The sequence below is a fragment of the Xiphophorus hellerii genome, chromosome 6, assembly GCF_003331165.1.
Source record: "Xiphophorus hellerii strain 12219 chromosome 6, Xiphophorus_hellerii-4.1, whole genome shotgun sequence".
Taxonomy (NCBI): Eukaryota; Metazoa; Chordata; class Actinopteri; order Cyprinodontiformes; family Poeciliidae; genus Xiphophorus; species Xiphophorus hellerii.
The window spans coordinates 19821019-19840860 of record NC_045677.1 but is presented as its reverse complement, the minus strand read 5'-3'; the positions used below and the strand labels follow the sequence as shown (position 1 = coordinate 19840860).

The 19842-nt window shown below is 37.1% G+C and overlaps 1 protein-coding gene across 1 annotated transcript; it reads left to right on the top strand.

Annotated features, from left to right (window-relative positions):
- Positions 1 to 336: 336 nt before the first annotated feature.
- Positions 337 to 19332, top strand: LOC116722064 (FYVE and coiled-coil domain-containing protein 1-like). Its single transcript, XM_032566175.1, is given in 21 exon segments — positions 337 to 410; positions 911 to 1000; positions 2073 to 2179; positions 3204 to 3329; positions 5447 to 5553; positions 6546 to 6689; positions 7933 to 8029; positions 8153 to 8836; positions 8839 to 9141; positions 9143 to 10555; positions 11605 to 11697; positions 12023 to 12141; positions 12334 to 12501; positions 12669 to 12809; positions 14462 to 14670; positions 14789 to 14924; positions 15675 to 15691; positions 15694 to 15778; positions 17093 to 17303; positions 18076 to 18185; positions 18637 to 19332. Coding segments are annotated over 20 exon segments (4392 nt in total). The 5' UTR covers positions 337 to 410; positions 911 to 939; the 3' UTR covers positions 18698 to 19332.
- Positions 19333 to 19842: the final 510 nt, after the last annotated feature.

The window sequence follows — 19842 nt, the reverse complement described above, 5'->3', positions numbered from 1 at the left end:
TGCTGTTTTTCATCAGGCTATAAAAACCTATTATTATTATTATTACTATTATTATTATTATTATTATTATTATTGTTGTTTTGTTGTTGGAAGAATAGTAGCGATAATAATATATTTTGTTTAAATTATTTTTTCGGGCTTCCGTAGTCATTTATTTAATTCTGTGTTTTTGCCAAATAACACTTATATCTTCTCTTTTTCAACATTATGTGGATTCTAATGATTCAATAAATAAATAAATAAATAAATTTCTGCTGTGATGTATGCCTCTCAGCCAAACTACAATTGCATTGAGCTGATTCGTCAATCAGTCTGTCAGTCATTTTTGAGCCCGCCTCCAAAGCCAGCAAGGTTTTTGTTTTGGCTGAATCAACAAGAAACTAGACGTTGCGGACAGTTCTGCTTATCGGGTATGAATTTTGTATTGTTTTATTTTTATTGAGAAGGCGTCTTTTTGGTAATTTTAGTTAAACTAACGACACAAATTACGGAAATGTAGATAAAATCAGAGCAGGAAGTTGATAGCTTGGAGCAGGTGCATGCTCAGACACAGCTCTGACTAGTCGATGTTTATGTTGCGTTTCAAAGCTGTTTATTAGTGTTATTAATGATTTCAAATCACATTAAATTGTGTATCAGTGTTATATGACCAGATCGACACACGGCGAGATCCTGTCAGCTGCCGTCGTTGTTTCTCTGCCTCCCAACAACAAGAGGACTTTGCTAACTTTGCTCAGCTACTGCATCCCAATCCACATAAATCTATGATGGTTGTTTAATTTGTAGTGAACACACTGAGTGTCAGAGATGACATTCACATATTCTTTCGAGTGGGAAAGCATTACATTAATTCGCATTGTGAGCCTCAATAAAGTAGCCTGACTATGTTTTTTTGTGATTCCTTATGAAGTCCCTGTCTGCCAGCCTTATCCCCTCACAATGGCCTCCTCTTCATCGGTTGGAGATAAACAGCTGCAGAGGATAATCAGAGATCTACACGGTAATTAATATATTCACACACATATTACAAATACGACTGTTTTTATATAATGTCAGTTGAACAAAATACGTCATCCCTCAGAAAAATAGAAAAATAGATTAAAGTCATTGCCAGAAATGTATATTCAAAACATTTTTAATAAAATACAAGCATATAGACAAATTTATATTAAGTTGCGTAAGTTTCTATCCAATTGTAATTATAATACTACAATTAGCTGTTTCTAAGGCCTGGTTCTAACCAGTGACATTGACACCAGAGGACATTATTATGTGGTGTTTAATTCTGGTAGGTTTTGGTTATTTTGCATGGCATTTTTGTGGATTTAGCTTGTTTCCTTCAGATGACACATTTTTGCATCAAGAGGTTGAGTAAGCATCTCTAATATGGTTTCATGTTCCTTGACATATTCGTGCATGTACATGTATGAATGTATACATTTATACAAGAAGACTACTACAAAACAGTAGTACTGTTTCTAAATGGCAGATTAGTATTATTATTAATGGGCTACAAAAACAAATTTAGCCCATGGCAGTTGTCAAAGTAGAATCTAAGTGATTGTCGTGTTGCAGGTTTTCCCAGTTGAACAATATATTGGCTAGTAGCATGTGTATCAAGTAATGTATTGCTTAAAGTTTGAAGAATGGGGGTTTTGTTGAAGGCGGAGCAATCAATTGGTCAAAGATCAGTAATGGGTATTTCAGACACAGAAAAAAGTTTTTCCCTGCTTGATTATTCAGTTCGTTATAACTGAGACTTTTCACGTGTTCTAATTTACACATGGATAAACCAACAACAACATGAGCTTTAATGTCCTTTTTTATGCTGATAAAGTCAAACAGAGGTTAGAAACGTACTGCTTTGCTGCATAATTGGGGATCATTTTAAATTTTGTTTTCTTTTGGATTTAAAGGTGTATTTATTAAAGAAACCTGCAGCTGTTTTTTTGTCTCTTATGTCATTTAATCTGCAGAATTTAAAAAAATAGAATTGGCTGATTTTTTTATCTTGAAATCTAGACTTATTTTTATTGATATATGGTAATTCTGCTCTTACTGTTTTAACACAGATGCTGTGATGGAGTTGACTAAAGAACACACGGAGTGTAATGAACCTATAACAGATGACAGTGCTAATCTGCACAAGTTCTTCTATAAGCTTGAATACCTTTTGCAGGTATGGTGTTTTTACCATAATATAGCACATATTGATTTGTTTCAAGTTTCTCTGCTAAATGATCCGCGTAGTTAAAAGAATAAAAACAAACAAACTACAAAATCTGGAGACTCCTAAATCCAGAGAACCAGACATTGTTGTAATTTATATAAAGTGACCCTGATGAGTTTTTCAGGACTTCTAGTTATTCTGAGAACGTATAAGAGGGATTTTATTTCTCTGAATTGTAAGTTTTGCTGATTAAAATTTAGCTTAAACTACAGATGCGTCAACTTTTTACAGGGTAACAGACAGAAATATTCCAGATTGGGATCTAAACATGACACGATGCAAAGATTGCCTACAATCATTATGAAGGAAACATTGTTGCAGTTCTATTTTGGTACTATTTTTAACTTATTTGTGAGATTGATCAATCAACTTGACATGCTAAAGAAATATTTTCATTTGTAAAAGACAGCAGCCGATATGTTTTTGGCTTTTCCAATCAATCATTTTCAGAACCATGTACAGTGACGGGTAAAAGCATGTGCACCCCTTTGAAAACTAAAACTAGAATTTAACAGGACAATAAAAAACTCATAATTGACCAAAACCAATATTTCTAGCCTACATTCAAAATGCTATTTGACAAAAAAAAATAGCATCTCCGTCATATAACATGGTGATGGCAGTGTCATTCTGTGGCAAACTTTTCTTCAACAGGAACAGGGCAGCTACTTGGAGCTTATGTCCTTATGAACGGCACTAAATACATCATAAATCATATACTTTCTTGTGTTATAAAATAATGATAAACAAGTGAATATACATTATTTGGGTTGTACTTTTCAGTATTCATGATTATGTGATATGTTTGTTTAATGCCAACAAAATTACAGTATATGATGTTGAAGAATAGAAGTGGAAAAAGGATATACATGGATCGACTTGATATAAACAGAATTTAAATGTTTGCTTGACCTGTTTGATAATCCATGTCACACTGAGGATATTTTAACATGCTACTGTTTGTGTGACTCAGTTTGACCAGAAAGAGAAGACAACCTTTCTTGGCCAAAGAAAAGACTACTGGGATTACTTTTGCGACTGCCTGATTAAGATCAAAGGAGCTAACGATGGCATCCGTTTTGTTAAATCTATCCCTGAGGTAATCCTCCCATGTAACACACACATACGTACACGCACATCCACACAATGTGCCCCTGTCCTGCCATGGCTTGCATCACATGTGCTCGTCCCGTTACACAGTGACTGTTTAATCATGTAGGTAATCCTCTGTTAGTCAGGAGGACTAGAAGATACTGCTAATTGCTGCAATTCTCACATCTTTCAGCAATTTCTTCCTTTCTCACATTTTGTGCTTGGAAGTCACTGTGGTGAGCTTTAAGATTGGCATTACACTATGTTCTTTTTTTTTTTTTTTTTACAGTATTTAAATTATTCATTGTTTGACAAAAAAACAGATTTATTTTTAGAAAAAAAATTCAAGGTGTAGATTTGTTTTTGCTTTTTGCCTTTAAGTTTTGGCAACCTAAGGTAACAATGTTTGTTTCTTTGAGGCGTGCTACTGCTGAATTACCGACCTTACGAAATCTCTTAATCATTTACTTAATCATTTGGCTAAAGACATATTGTGGAATATGTATGTTTTTTCTGATAGGTTGAGTTTTCAGCTTTAAAATAGGTCAATAACTTGAAAGTTATTGAGCCTTTCTTTAATAAACACTTTGGAACTTCGATGTATACTATTTGTCAGGATTATGATGCAGTTGTTTTCCTAAGTTTTTTACTTTGCTTTATGCTTGTTGCCATTTGTTGAAACTGCTGCTGATGCTTAAAAGAAGTTATTCATCATTCTAATTTAAACCTTCTAAATTGCTTGTTTTGTCCACATTGCTTGCTAAAATATTCAGTTTGATTCAGTCTGTGGCACAAAGAGAAACATCAAGTCATAATATGTTAAAAGTTATTATCACATTACATTTATTGTTTATTTAGTACAATTTAACATATGAATATATATATATTTTTTTTACCCCTCCAGGGGGTCTTTTTTGTGGGCTCTAGTGTCCTTTATATGATAGTAGGCTGACAGGAAACGGGGAAGGAGAGGGGGGAAGACATGCGGCAAATGTCGTCGGGTCCGGGAGTCGAACCCGCGACGGCCGCGTCGAGGACTCAAGGCCTCCAAATATGGGTCGCGCTAACCCCTACGCCACCACGGCACGCCCTAACATATGCATTTTGATCAGATATTATTAGGGCAATTGTCAAATAAAAAATTCTGTTTGACGTATTATCAAAACACATCAATATGAATTAGAGATCTGCACGGGTCAGTGTGTTATTTTTTCACTAAAGCTAAAAACTTTGATCTGTGATTACTAATAAATTCTTGTGGGCTTTTAGTGTTCTTACTTCAGCTTCACTTTTTGATTGTGAACTCTGAACAAGTCCAAGAACTCCAGCCGGTGTCCGTCTGCTAGATTGTTGTATCTGTCGTCTTACTTAAAATCCTTTCATCTGCTAATGTTTTTAGAGTCTTTTATTCAACATAGATTGCATGCTTACTTCTGTGTGCTATATGACTAAAAGATGAAGTATTTTATGAGCAAATTTACCAGGGAACTATTTCTGCAGTTGATCAGTTAAGGTTCAGACATTAAACCAAATAATTCCCAGTTGGAATTCTATATTTTATAGACATTGCATGCATCACAAATGCAGGAAAAAATGTAACGTCTTTAATCAGGTGACATAGTTTTTTATGGGCTATTTTGTTCAAATTTTTATCAAATACAAAATCTCATTTATTGATATTAACCAAAAGAATGTAAGGTGTTAACAAATTTAGGTACAGTGCTGTGGAACAGTTTCCGTTGCTCTTGAATATAATATTCTGCCAGATTACAACCACAACATTAGTGTTTTATTTGGATTTGATACATAAATACTAAAATAGTGCATAAATGTAATGTAGAAGCAAGGGATACATGTTTTCTATTGTTTTAGAGATAAAAAAGAGTAGAGAATTGTTCATTTGCATTCAGATTTCCTAAAGTACATGCTTGAGAGTTGGGTTGAACTTATGGGCCTGGTCTAAACTCTGGTTGCAACTGCAATTTTTTTTTTTTCCGAGGTTCAATGCAATTTAGCTCAGGTTCTGTCTTAAACTTCTCCGTAACTTTTCCCTGTCCTGTCTGCTGTGTTTCTTGGTTGTGTATCTGTGGTTGCATAATAAAATGCATGTTTTTATTTTCTCAGTTGAAGACATCACTGGGAAAAGGACGAGCCTTCATCCGCTACTCCCTTGTCCACCAGCGTCTTGCAGACACTCTGCAGCAGTGTTTCATTAATCAGAAGGTTACAAGGTCAGAGAAGTCTTAAATGCTGTACTGTTGTTTATCGCCGTGTAGCTGTTGTTACTTTTTGTTTTTCTCCATTAAGCTTGGGTGGGGGCGCACTGCGTTTCTATGTTCATTCTCAGGAACTGTTTAGTTTCCATTCCCGATTTTATGTTTTGTTTCTGTTTTTTATGGCAACACAACCTTAACCTTAGATTCCAGTATACATTTTCAGTTCCTGGCTTCCTTTAAACTTGAAGTTGTTTTATTTACATTTGACCTTTTAATCAACTGGGTGGTATACAGAATCTTTTTAGGATGGTTTTTGTTGCACTGTTACACTTTTTTATGTGACTTTCTTTTGTGTTTGCATTTTAGTTGAAATAAATGCCTGTTAAGTAAAAAGTAATTCAGTAATTCAGAATTCCTCTTCTAGGGAAAATGGCAAAACAGGTAAATGAAACACAGCATATGCAGCCATCAATGTTTGTTCCTGTTTCCTGAAGCAGTGAAACTAGACATTTACTGCAATGAACTTCTCTTTTAAATGCTTTTGACAATAACAACATTCTTCAATTTCCTTTTATCTACAAGAGCCTAGTAGCTCTTCGTAACATTTAATTAACTTGCATTTATCTTTACACCATAATATCCTCAGGATGCCACTAAAACCACAAATGTCACTGGTGGGATCCTTACAACAGATTGAAAACCACATGTGTAAAGAAAGCATTTCTAAAATTTCTATTTTGACTTTGTTTTTTTGTGTGCCACCATCATTTGAATAAGGATATTTTTCATATCTCTGTTTTTGATGTTTGCCTGTCATACAAGCCCTGTTTTCATGTGTCCCAGTGACAGGTCACTTTGCATTCAATTTGTTTTGTTTGTTTTTCTAGCTGAGTAGCATAAAGCATATTGCTTTACCAGGAATGATAACATCATTTTGGTACTAGAAAGTAATTGTGTGCATCCTACATATTACTTCACTTATCTTCATTCATGTCCTGGAAATGCAGTGACTGGTATTATGCCCGGAGTCCCTTCCTCAAGTCCTACATCACAGCTGAAATAATCAACGACCTTTATGAGCTGAACCAGATCCAATTTGATGTGGCTGCCAGAGGTTATGACCTTGATGCAGATTGGCCTTCCTTTGCAAGGTATCGCTTACATCTGCATTTACATACATTACATTTGTTTGGTGAAGCTTTTATTGCTAGAAACTATTAGTAAAAGCTTCATGAGGGAAAAGCAAAAATATGTTGGTTGATCTTGAGTTTATAAATACTTCTATATTGTTAGTTTAAGATATTTAAAAATAATCATTACATTTAACTGGGCAAGACCTGGTAGTATTGGGAAATTGCATTTCACTTTATTGGAACAAATGAAAACTTTTGGTGAATTACAGACTATTTCACCAGTATTTCACAGTACAACACAATTTTCCAGTCGTTAGCAAATCCACGTGTCTCATGTTGTCCGAGTGCTCACATTGTACTTACGCCCTGATATTTGTTTCTCTTGTTTGCACCTTTTGTTGAATTATTTCTCCTCTGTCTACAATCTACAAAGATTTAGCAGTCAGTGATAAGTTTTTAAAATGGTCATATTTTGCTTTACAATGTTGTTAATGTTAAGATATAGTTAAGGGCAAACAAAGCTAAAACCTGTAAGATGGATTCACCAGTATGATTTAAAAGATTCACAGACATTTTCTTTGTATATGTTTCTTCCGATGGCTATTATATTGAAAAATAGAATCTGTCTGCAGTTTGCTAGGCAATTTCTGCTTTTACATTTTCATAAGTGGTTGACAACAAGTTTTCGGTTCTGATTGTTGTTTCTTGTATACAACTTGAACAGCTCTTGATGGTATTTGTGATTTGGTGTCATTGTAGTGCAGTTAAGGAAGTTTTCTTACTGGCTTCCACCCTCATGCTAATTTTGAAAACAAGCAGCTGTTCAAATTCCATGTAATTTCTTCTGCAAGAAACTGAATCAGTGTGAAGACTTAGGTTAACCTAATACACCAGTTATTTTTGTTTCATATCTGCTTTGCACTTACGCTGCCAAAGGAAAATAATGTTCCATCATCACCTATTTAATTGGATTAACAATTCGAGAAATATGATTTTATCATGCTCTAGAATACAGAGGTGAAATTCTTTTGATCACCGCATCTTTTGATCACTTGTTGTGCTTTGCATTGCACTTGTTGTGCAGAAAACAGAAACAGTAGGCTCGTTTCCACTGTGATGGTACGAAAAAATGACATTAATACAATATCCTTTTGTCTGAAATAACTCAGCAGTTTTCTACAAATTAATGGACACATACAAATTACCTACCTTTGCAGTTGAAAAGTTGAAAAGTAAATCAGTTTTTTCCTCTTATGTGAAGGAGAACCTTAGGAGGTGCTTCACAAAATCTCTTGTGGAAGCCTCCAAGTCGCTGTTCCAGCATCAGCAGTCTGGTCGGCAGCAATTCACATTCCCAGGTATTTAATTTTGTTTCAAATTAATGAACAAACTTGAATCAAATATCTGGTGAAATATTACCTTTTTTTTTTTTACAGCATTTAACAAGAGATTTCTTTTCTCCATTTCAATGTACTGAGTAGGTGCATGAGTGCCTTCAGGTCCCAGACGTAAGTCACAGTCTGCTTGGAGAACTTGGAGATTTGGGAGAACATTCTTCCTGCAACATTGCTGAAAATCTGCGCATTGAACTTGACCAGTCCGAGCTCAGACAGCAGCAGCTTCTGATACATGTGCAGGAGTTGAGTAAGGAGGCTGCTGAGCTGAAAGGTGTCGTCAAAGACCTTCAAGGTCAGTTATTGGCTCAGACGTCTTGCAATACAGCATCGGTCCTTGCCAGGTGTAACTCAGAAACCGGTAATGAAGACAGACTGAATCAGGACCAGAGTCAGAAGGATTTACAAGAGAGACTAAAAGCTACCGAGAGCAAAAACATGGAGCTCCTTTCTAAATTGGACGAGTCTCTTAATGAAAGGGGACAACAAACAGCCAGCTACTGTGACACAGCCTGGAAAATCCAAGAACTCTTAGAAAGACTTAAGACTGCAGAGGAGGAGAAGTTGGAGGCAAAAAGAGAGGCAGAGGAAACAGCCAGACACTCTGAACATTTGATTCAGGATCTGAAACTCAGGGAAGAAAAGTTGAGGAATACCGAGGAGAAGCTTGATGAAGTCAAAGCCAGAGCACACGTTGAACGAGAGGAGGCTCTTGCTCGGCTGGAGGAACTACAGAGTGCAGTTGGTCGAATTCAGGGGGCGCTAATCTTTGAAAGAGAAGGAGACCTGGAAACTTGAGAGCCCAGCTGCAGGATGTGCAAGCCTCTCTGGAGAGCAGGGAGCGCCAGGCAGAAGAACTGAGAAAAAGGTTGCAAGAAGAGGTAGAACAACGATGTGGTATGAGCTACGAGGAACTGGAGGGTCAGATGTTGGAGTTAAGGAAAACTCTAAAAACTAGAGAGAAAGATCTAGCTGCTCACTCAGAAAGAATAAAACATTTGGAGGAACAGTTAGAGAAACTAAATGCTGATGCAGAGTCTTTGTGCCTCCAAACTGATGATAGTAATTCTGTCTGTAGGTGATACTGAAAATCATGTGGACCACAAAAACCAATGCAATCATCTAATGGAAATAAACAAAGAGCTTCTCCAAACAGTAAGGACGACTGAGGCAAATGTTTCAGAGTTGACTGCAACCAGGGCTGCCCTGCTGGACCAGCTGGCTGCTTTAAAAGCCTCTGAGAAGCAGTTAAAGGGTAGAGTAGAAGCTGCAACAATGAACGTGGAAGACAGGGAGAAGAAGCTTTTAGATGAAAACCTGCAACTTGAAGAGACTCTCCAAAAGATGTTACTCCAGAATGATGAGTTAGATGCTCAAGTGAAAAAGTTACAGCAGGAAAATGTAGAGCTTTTAAATACTCATTCCTCAGTGAAGAGGCAATTAACTACAACTCAACAGGAGGTGGACTTTCTCAATGCAAAAGCTGACATGCTGGCAAACAACCTTACTGGGTCCCAAAGAGGCCAAGCGGAGTTGCTTGAAAAACTCCATGAAGCCGAGGCCAACCTGAGAGCCCAGACTGTGAGCTGTTCCCTCCTCCAGGTTCGAATAGGCGAGCTGGAGAGAGGGACCTTGCACCATGAAAAAGGAGCAGCGGAATGCAATGAAAAAGAACAAAAGCTTCAAGATGAACATCAAGCTTCCTCGTTGGACACCAAAGAGACCCCAATCAGGCTGGTCATCGCTGAGGCCCAGTTGGAGCTCAACCAAAAGGAGGTGACCAGGCTCCGAGAAGAGGTGGTGGAGCTCAGGGCGCAAGTGCTGGCGGCAAACGAGGACAAGTTGAAGGCTCAGGCTCAGCAGGAGGTGACGGCGGCCTCCAGAGAGGATCTACGCATTTTATCAGATCAGCTGAAGGCGCAGGTGGAGGAGCTGAACCGGCGGCACGTGGATGAGATTCTGAGATCTCGAGAGCGTGAGGAGGCTCTCATGCGGGAGCGTGATGTGGAGGCACAGGCCCGTGTGGGGCTGGCCGCGGAGGTAACAGCCTCTAGAGAGGAGCTGGACAGACTGAAGTTGCGCTGTGAAGCGTTGCGTCTGGAAAACAGCGACTCACAGGAGGCCCTTCACAGAGCCAACACAGAAATGGCAGAACTCGGCGTGCACGTCTGCATGCTGACCGCTCAAAACGAGGAGGCTCGACTGCGCTGGGAAGGCCTGTCGTCACGACTACAGGACCTGGAGGAGGCAGCGGCCCAGGAGGCGGAGAGGCTCAACACCTGCATGGAGCAACTGCGTCAGGAGAACCAAGAGCTCTGCTCTCAACTCCGTGACAAAGAGGATCTGTTGTTGCTCAGGCAGAAACTCCAGACGGAGATGAGCGAAGCCCAGCAGGCGGCAGAGACTGGACAGAAGACGAGCCAGGAAGAGATCCAGGCCCTACGGCTCCAGCTCAGCAGTCAAGCCACCGGCCATGAAAACCAGATCCAGGTCAGACACTAAAACTGAGTGTGACATGCGTTAGTGACTTTCTCTTGTTTCTTCTGTGTTTGAGTATAATTGCATCCATACATAAACCAGGAATACATTTTGAAGGTCAATAATTGGTGCTGAGTAGCATATTCAGTTGAATCACTGAGGAAGTTGAAATGTGCAAGAAGCAGGGAAGTATTTAAAATACTTCTCTTAAAAGTAGTTAGAGGCATACTTTAATATCTTCAATATATTTTGCATCATCAGAAGGCCTGCGAGACTTGTCTGTCTGACAAGTCTCGTTATTAGATTATTTATCCAGTGATGTTCTTGTTACACTAAGAACGTTCTGTTGCCATCTGTGAAACATGAACTTTTCTTCCTAAATCTGTTTGCAATGTTTCTAAAAAGAAAAAAAATGAAGGAGGTTTTAACTGTGCAATAATTCTACCGACTGAATATTAAAAAAAAAAAAAAAACAACATTCTCTGCCTGGCATATTTACTTATACCCTTATCACGTTACGTCTACAACCAGTGTATTTTAGTGCTGTTGTCTGCTAGAATGCATGCAAACCAGTAAACAACTGAGAGATGGAAGGAAAAAGAAACATGTTTCGAAACTGGATATATTGAATGTTGTTTGCATTTGTATTCATCCTTTCACTATAATACTGTAGCACTTGAAAACTGAAAATATCAGCGACTCTAGCCATCCAATCTGAATGAGTCAAAGCTATTGAGCAAAAAAGAATGGGCAAAAATTTCCATATCTACCTGAGCTGAGCTGCCAAAGACCTCTAAAGACTTGCTGGTGTAATTCCAGCAAAAGGTGGCTCTGAAAAGTGCAGCACAGGTTTTTTTAGTGTATGTATGTATTTAGTAATTTATTTTTTTCACCTGTTTGGAATTAATATTCAAATTCAAACCTACATACATTTTGTCTGTACTACTTTACTAAATGAAAATTCTTCTTTATTAGTTATACTTTCAACTGTCTTAAGAAAATTGATGTTTAACATTTTGTAGTTTTGAACACATTAATTCACCAATTTTATTCTCCTCCAGAGGGTGAATGAGGAGTTGGAAGATGTGAAGCTACAGCTAGTTAACAGAGAGGAGAAAACAGTCCGACTGGAGAACAAACTCAAGCAGCTGGAGGTCAGTTGTGCTGTAAAGGTGACTCTTATTTTGTAGAAATCTGTTGAATTATTATGCGTTTCATAAAACCAAGAAAAGATTTCTGAATGGTTCACACCTTAAGCAACAACAGAGACACTACCATGCAAAACCAATGTTTATATGAGGAAATTAAATTTACTACCTGTTTATGCCACAAACTTTAGAAAATAATACTGTAACAAAATTACTTGCAGTAAATTCCAGTTGCTTTGTGTAAATTGGCAGTTGTAATCATGATGTCATGGCTACAAGCGTAACTTATAAAACACAGACTTTCTGCTTCGCCTTGCCGTTCTGGATGCAGGTGGAGAATCAGAGATATTGCCAACAGATTGGGGAGAAAAACATCCAGATGGCCGAGTCAGACAATCTCATCCTGCAGAAAGAAGATGAGATAATCCATCTGAAAGAAAATTTATCAAGGTGAGATATTGTATTCCAAAACACACATTCTAAGCCACTTCAAAGCTCTTTAAATTAAACTTTTCTAATTATGTAAATTTTTAATCCAGAGCTTTGCATGAATTTTTTTTTCTTTATTAATTTAAACTAAATATTACATTTAAGTGAAAACTGTTTGAGCTGAGGTTTGCTTTGCATGCGTACTGGTTGTAGGTCTGAGGAGAGCCTGGCTGCAGCTCAGCGGGCCTGTCAGGAGATGGCTGAAAATCTACGGCGAGTCAAACAGGACAAACAGAGCTTTGATTTAAAGACATCCGCTGAACTCGATGATCTTTATCGTACCAAAATCAATTTAGAGGAAAGACTTGTGGAGCTTATCAGGTATAGGAAATCATTTAGTCAAATTTTTACTCATGTTCTGTGACATTTTCTTGATTTACTGTTGTTTGGCTTCTGTTCATTTTCATTTGTATCCATGTAACATGTAAATAACCTCAAGGACTGTTATAAATGCAGTACGTTATGTGTTTTTTTTGTTTGTTTTTTAGAGAAAAAGATGCATTGTGGCAGAAGTCTGATGCCCTGGAGTTTGAGCAGAAGCTCCGTGATGAGGAGACTGAAAGGGACGTCAACTACTGTTTGGGTTGTCACACTCAGTTCAGCTGGTGGCTGCGCAAGTACAACTGCAGGTCAGATGTACATCTGAGAATTAAACACCAACTATCATCATTTTTGACAATTAGAGTCGCCATCCTATAGTGCTATGCAAAAGTATTCATAACCCAATGATTTAACATTCTGTCATGCTACAAGCACACATTTCAGTATTTTTCAGTGAGATTTTTTGTGATAGAACACATAATATAGTGTGTACTTGTGAAGTTGAAGGAAAAAAAAAAATAAAAAAAAATATATATATATATATATATATATATATATATATATATATAAAATATATATTTTTTTTCTCAATCTTTTCTGGAGTGTTCCTCAGTCTTCAGTGTACTGTTTGTTACTTGTCACTTTATATATATATATATATATATATATATACTGTATATACTGTATATATATACCCAAACAGTCCAATATCCATAAATGGAAAGAAAAAGGCACAACTGCAAATCTGCCAAGAAATGGCAACTTCATCAAGGCCAAGAAGCTGGTGATAATAGAAGAGAGATGCAGGTCAAAATTGAAAGAGGCTGACTTAAGTCTGGGGTTGTTGTTCATTTTCTCAGGACAACAACTACATGAAACTATACATGGAGTTACAATGTAATGCTTTACATCAAAATATTTTGATATAATCCAATATATTTGGGATCTTATTCAGATCTAAATCCAGTTGAGAAACTGTGGTTTGAAAAATGTTGGTCACAGATGATCAAGGATGAACTTAAGCAGCAGATTTCCAGTCAAAGGTTCTTCTGAGTGTTGAAATAAAATGCATATCACACTTTTCAAGATTTCAAGTTGGGTTACTATTTTTCCACTTCACAATTATGGATTGATTTTTATTGGTCTTTCACATGGCATTCGAGTAACATGTCTTGACCCTTCTTGTTGTAACCTGAGAACAAGGGGGAAAGGGTCAAAGGGTATGAATACTTCTACAAAGCACTGTGCTTTTCACATCACAAGAGATGAATATTTAACTGAGTTTGTTTCCATCAAGCAATCCACCTTTTTCACTGTTTGCAACACTTCAGTTTGTTCTGGAAGAGAACTTAACTCTAATTTTCATCCTCTTGCCGCAAAAACCAAGTTATGATAAGGTAAACACGAACTGATGTCAAACGAGCTCTGCAGAAATCCGCTGCTGTTTTTATTTCTGTATTTCACTTCTCTTATAAACCTAATCTGTCTCATAACATGTTGTATCACAACATGCTGGTCAGTTCTAATGACGTGTTGTTATCTGTCCTATTTCTGCAAATGACCACAAGAATCTGAATATATTTAATAAAAACAACAAACTTTACTGATTAATTTGAGATATCAGTCTGGTTGATCAAGTATGCTTATAAGTCAGAGACTATTGTGACTGGAAAAAAACCATATTTTTTTCTGTTTTTATAAAGAAAAAGGAAACATGCAATTTTGAAATTTGAGTCTTTCATAAACTTGACCTTTAATGCATAAATAGAGTGACCCTCTAATTAAACCTGTTTGTGTTTTATTTTTGAAGGTCATTATTCCAAATAATGTTCAGTTTTTCATGTACTACAGCCTTTATAGTAAAATGCAACCATATTTTCTTGCATTTTATTTTACATTTTAAACCAACCACAGCTGTCGCCCATACTGCATCATCCCATCTTTATATTTGTATTTCCAGGCTGTGTGGGCGTCCCTTCTGCTACTATTGCTGCAGCAACGCGGTGAGCACCCATCAGGGCGGCAACAGAGAGCGCTGCTGTTCCGACTGCTACAACCAGCACAGTGCAGTGGTTGAGCGCCACCCACAGGTGGAGGTCACTCACAATGCACCGGGGTCTCCGTTCAGCCGCTTGCTGCAGACTGGCCGATCTATGGCTGGCGTTGCAGGTGAAACATGATCTCACACAGTCGCACTGTCTAAGGTTGTTGCTGTAGGTTTACATTTTGATAATATGCACAATTTATGAACAGTATAATAGTAAAAACATGATGATTATGTTTTTAGGAGGAGATGAAGGTGAAAAGCCAGATGACGGTGTTTTTGACATCATCACAGAAGAGGAAGTCAGCGGAGTTTATGACAATGACTCTTTTACCACTGCCTGCTCTCCTGGACACGGCCAGCAGGAGGCAGCACAACTGTAACTATCCTAGATGTAACAAGCACACAGACAAAAGAAATTACGAATACTAGTTAATATTTAATAAAATGTAAAGAAAAATACATTTTACATTTACATGTGAATGGTAACTGGGGCTTCACTCTCCTTCAATTCAACTATTTGAGATAAAATTTTGATTAAGTTGTGTTGCAAAAGTCACAGATAAAAGCAAAGAACATTAATTGGGTCATATATTTAAGATATTCTCTGCTTAGACATCTTGAATGTTTAACTTGTCAACCTTTGTCTACTTTATCTTGAGAAGGTTCATGATGGTGGTTTTCTGGTGTTGTATTGGCAACACTGCTGCTCTTGTTGACCCATGTTTCCTATCATAGATATGACGTTGTAAGTACTGTGAAATTTAATACCTGTTTCACATAGATTGACATAAGGACTTGCACATATTAGAATTCTTTTGAATTGATTAAACCAGAGATGCAGAATGATACAGTCTGCCAGAAAACAATTCATAAATTGTAATTAAATTGCTTGTGAAACCACTTTTTGGCATAATTAAAAAGACGTAGGTCATTGGAAAAATATTATTAAAAAAGTCTTGAAATCATAAACTTTTGATAACTCACATGTTCCAGCGATGCTGTTAAAAGCTATAACGTGTTATGAACCTTAATGAATATTGTTTGTATTAATTTATGTGAAATAGTTCAACACTACAGATACGTTTACAAAGTGTGTCTTTGTGTATTTATTTCCATTCTGGTTCAGAAACAACAGTTCCAGCACAGAGACTTTCCATCAGAGGATGCTGAGGTCGTCAGCACCGCCGTACAGGATGCAGAGATCTGCCTGCTGAAATCTGGGGAACTAACGTAAGTTTCGCTTGAAGTGAAAGTTACCCAGAAAAACCAAGAGTGAAGTAAAATATATTTACCATGCCACAAGGTGTTGGCTTTTCTCTTGAAACGGAAGTGGCAGAAATGTATTCTTTAAATGAAGATAACCTCTGAAGTGGGAAGTGAAAACCTTCACTGTGTTCCATGGACATAGGAAAGAATATTTGTTTGGGTTACAGCAGGTTTGTGGTATTTACAAAAAACTAAAATCTTGGAGTCAGGACTTTCTACCTTATCCAGAAGCTGCTGATCCATGTGCTAAATCCTTCTACTGAAACTAACATTTATTTTTGGACTCCCGACAAACATTATTTGACTTGTGCTGCCTTTTTTGGTTTGTGACCTTTGCAGCCAAACTCCTTAAATGAAATTGGTTGCAACATCTTTGCAAACTAAAGCTTTGTGTTGGTAGGTAATGCAATATACTTGGGAATGATTTTTAAAGCAATTTGTGTTCCTGAGTGTTTCCTTTTCTTTTCTCTTATCTCAAGTTTCCCACCATTTTATTTTTTGTTGTGGGCATTGAAGGCAGGGAAAATCTTCCCAACAGTGCTAAGATTTTAATGGCAAAAATTTTGACATTCTACCAAATTTTGTATCGAAAAAATGCACTGCAACTGCGAAGTTTGACACATCAACTTTGCTGTCCAATAGAAATGCACTACAATAACTTTATTGTGCCGATAGATTGTACTCAGGTTCTGACTCTAGGTTCATGTAGGAACTGAAAACCACTGACCTTTAGGCTGTAAGAGAACCTGTTTATCACTAAGGTACATCCAGGTCCTTACTTTCCTGTTTTTTCACAACTTTGTCAAATTAATAACTTTAAACGTCAATATATTTTATTGAGATTAATGTCTTACACACACAAAGTAGTTTAGAATTGTGTACTGGAAAAAATGACACATGGTTTCCATAAAATTTTGAAAACAAAAAGACACAGCAGACAAGTTGAGTGTATTTTTGTGGAGAGCTGGAGAAGTCCAATTGTTATGACTTAAAATTGATGTTCACAAACTCCATGCATTTTGGTATAGCTTGATGTATTTTGAAAATAAAAAGGGCAAACAATTTAGTCTCTAGGTGTGAAACCCTGCTGGGGATTTGCAGCTCTAATTGCAGTGAAAGGTTGTTCTGCCAATTAGTGGTTGTCGTATTTATGTGGCAGCAATGAGTCCAGGATTTTTTTTCTTTATAATTTTTTTTCAACAGAATCAATTCAAAATGTGGTTTGGTGTGTTCGCTATGCTACATCTTTTTGAACTGCTTGTGTGTGTATGCCTGTAGGCTCTCTGTCCGCCTAACGGTGGACGACATCTCAGGCTTTGGGGAAAGCTCTCGGGAGCTCTTCATCAAGTCGAGCTGTTACAGCATCGTCCCCGTTACTATGACTTCTGCTGGACCCACCGTGTCCTGGACCTTCACCTCGGAACCAAAGAGCATCTCTTTCAGTGTGGTTTATAGGGAGAGTGCAGAGACTCCGCTGGAGCAGGCCAAGGTAATACTGACTGATCGTTCTAAAATACACGTTACATGAAAATTATTTCCCCAAGTGTAATTTTAAAATATTACTGTGATGTTCAGCAAATTGTTTAGCTTTTCAGACATAACTTTTACAGTACTGTTTTTCTCTCAGCACTTGTGGTACAGACACACTGTAAACACGACACTAACATAATAAAAAACATGTTGCTGAAAAGCGTTTCTCTCAGCAGTTCAAAATGAGACCAAAATATGGCTCTAAATGATTATTCTGCTCCAGGCTAGCTGCAGCAACTGTTTGCTATCAGAGAAATATGCAAAGCTGTTTACAGTGACAACAGATGGTAAAGAGCACCAGTTGTTGCAGAGTTAAACAAAGCAAAGTGTCAGCTGTGAGATGCAAAGATTACAACAGGCATAAAGTTTTCCAAGTCCCTCAGGAAAATGGTCGTCTATATAACGACAACAACTCTGGTCATTAGCTCCATTACAAAATGCCTGCCTTTAAGTAAGAGCAAATTAGGTTTGTATTTGCAATGAGTTGGTAAGCAGGTATTTCCTCCGTTGCAATGTTTTACATTTGCTCATACAGCTGCTTATCTGGAATCAATATTGATCGAACACCGCTACAGAATTATCTTTAAACAGGCAGGGTTGCCAACACTCATTAGTATTTTAAATTCTATTATACTGTATGTTGCCCTTAATTTTCTTCTTCTATTGAGTCTTTAAAAACCCCAAAATATGTGAACTTCTGTGTGAATTAAATGTCAGTGTGTTTTCGATAGGTTTTAATTCCTCTGACTCGCTGTAATTCCCACAAAGAGACGATACAGGGGGAGCTGAAAGTCAGGAACCCAGGAGAATACACGCTCATCTTTGACAACTCTTTCTCCAGGTCAGTCTTAGTAACTTATTCGGGTGCTGGTCAGTTCATCTCTTCACTGTGTTGTGCTTTAAAATCTTGTGCACTTGGTTCTTGACCTTTTTTTTAAATACAAAATAGTGTAGTTTGACGTTTCGCAGTGACCTTGTGCCGCCTCCTAGTCAGTTTTGTCTTCTCATCTAATGGATGTTTTGTATTTCAAGTGTTTAGCACAATGATAAGAAAATGTTAGGTTTCCACTGTTTATTTGCTTTTTTGACACAGTTTAATGTTTCAAATCTTTAAACAAATTTTAATGTCAGAGATAATCAAAATGAATAGAAAACGTAGGAAAGGATTAAATGGTATTACATCAGTAAATAAATTGGAGGTGCAAAATAATGAAGAAGTGAATTTCCCAGTAGCCATTCTCTCCATCCTCTCCCGTTCATTCCCCACTCTAAACATCCCTTTTGTTAATTAGGTTCATTTCGAAGAAAGTGCTGTATCATCTGAGTCTTGCCAAACCAGTTGTCTGCGATTAATCTGGCCTTCTCTGATTGGGACAAAGGAGAGCGGATGAAGATGTGACTTTTTGTGTCAAGATGTTTACGTTCACGCGGATTGTTTCAAGGTAAAACGGTCTGACTCTTCAGCTGCAGAGCAGCCTCAGTGAAAGGTTGTGGCATTTAAAAAGTGTCTCTCAGTTTTGCACACGAGGCGTTGAACGTCAGATGGGGTCTTATCAAAGAACAAAAGCTGCAAACAACTCACAAGAACTGTTCTGCTCTGCAGAATGTTCTTCTGTTGATATTAATAGTGTGTTGACAAACCTAGATTAAATGTAGCAATGAGAATTTTGCAGAAGTAAAACTGTAGTTTGGTTTATCATGAGGTTAAGTTGGTTCTTATTTCACTCGTATTGTAGAAGGAGTTCGGTGGTAAATGAAGTAAATAACTACACTTGGATAAATGGGTTTTATAGGCTACAATTCTGCCACAGTACTTGTAGTGTTGTAACAGTTATGTTTTCTGTGTTTAAGAAAAAAATGAAAGTAATAAACAGGAGTAAATCGGTCTGTTACTGTCAAATTTTCATCAGGGTTTCTACAGGGTCTTAAATTCTAAAATAAACTCTAATTTTCAAAACAAGGTCCTAGAACTTGAAAATTAATTTGGATATTTTTTCTTTGATTGCTTTTTTATCAAGGTTTATTGTTTATTATTATTATTATTATTATTATTATTATTGTTATTATTATTATTATTCAAGAATAAAAAAACAGCATTCTTTTGTTGTAATTTTATCTGGGCAAATATGGCATTTTTACACGTCATTTTTACATTCCTGAAATAGCCTTTGTTCTCCTAAAAGTGACTTACAGGGTTTTTTGGGGAGGAAACGCTCTTGGTAATAATCCTGCTCTCTTATCATAAAAAATATATGTTTAAAAAAGGGTGTGGCTTCTTGTTATTCAGTTGTTACATAAAATGTTTCAAGAATAGCTAGGCCTGTCACGATAGCAAATTTTGCTGAGCGATTAATTGTCTCAAAAATTATTGCGATAAACGATAATATTGTTTGAAGACCTTTTTACACTGATTTAATGGAAATGACATAACATGCGATTTCCTGCCAAAGATAGATACACTTTATTTTCAAAAGAACACTAAACACTGGAAATGATAA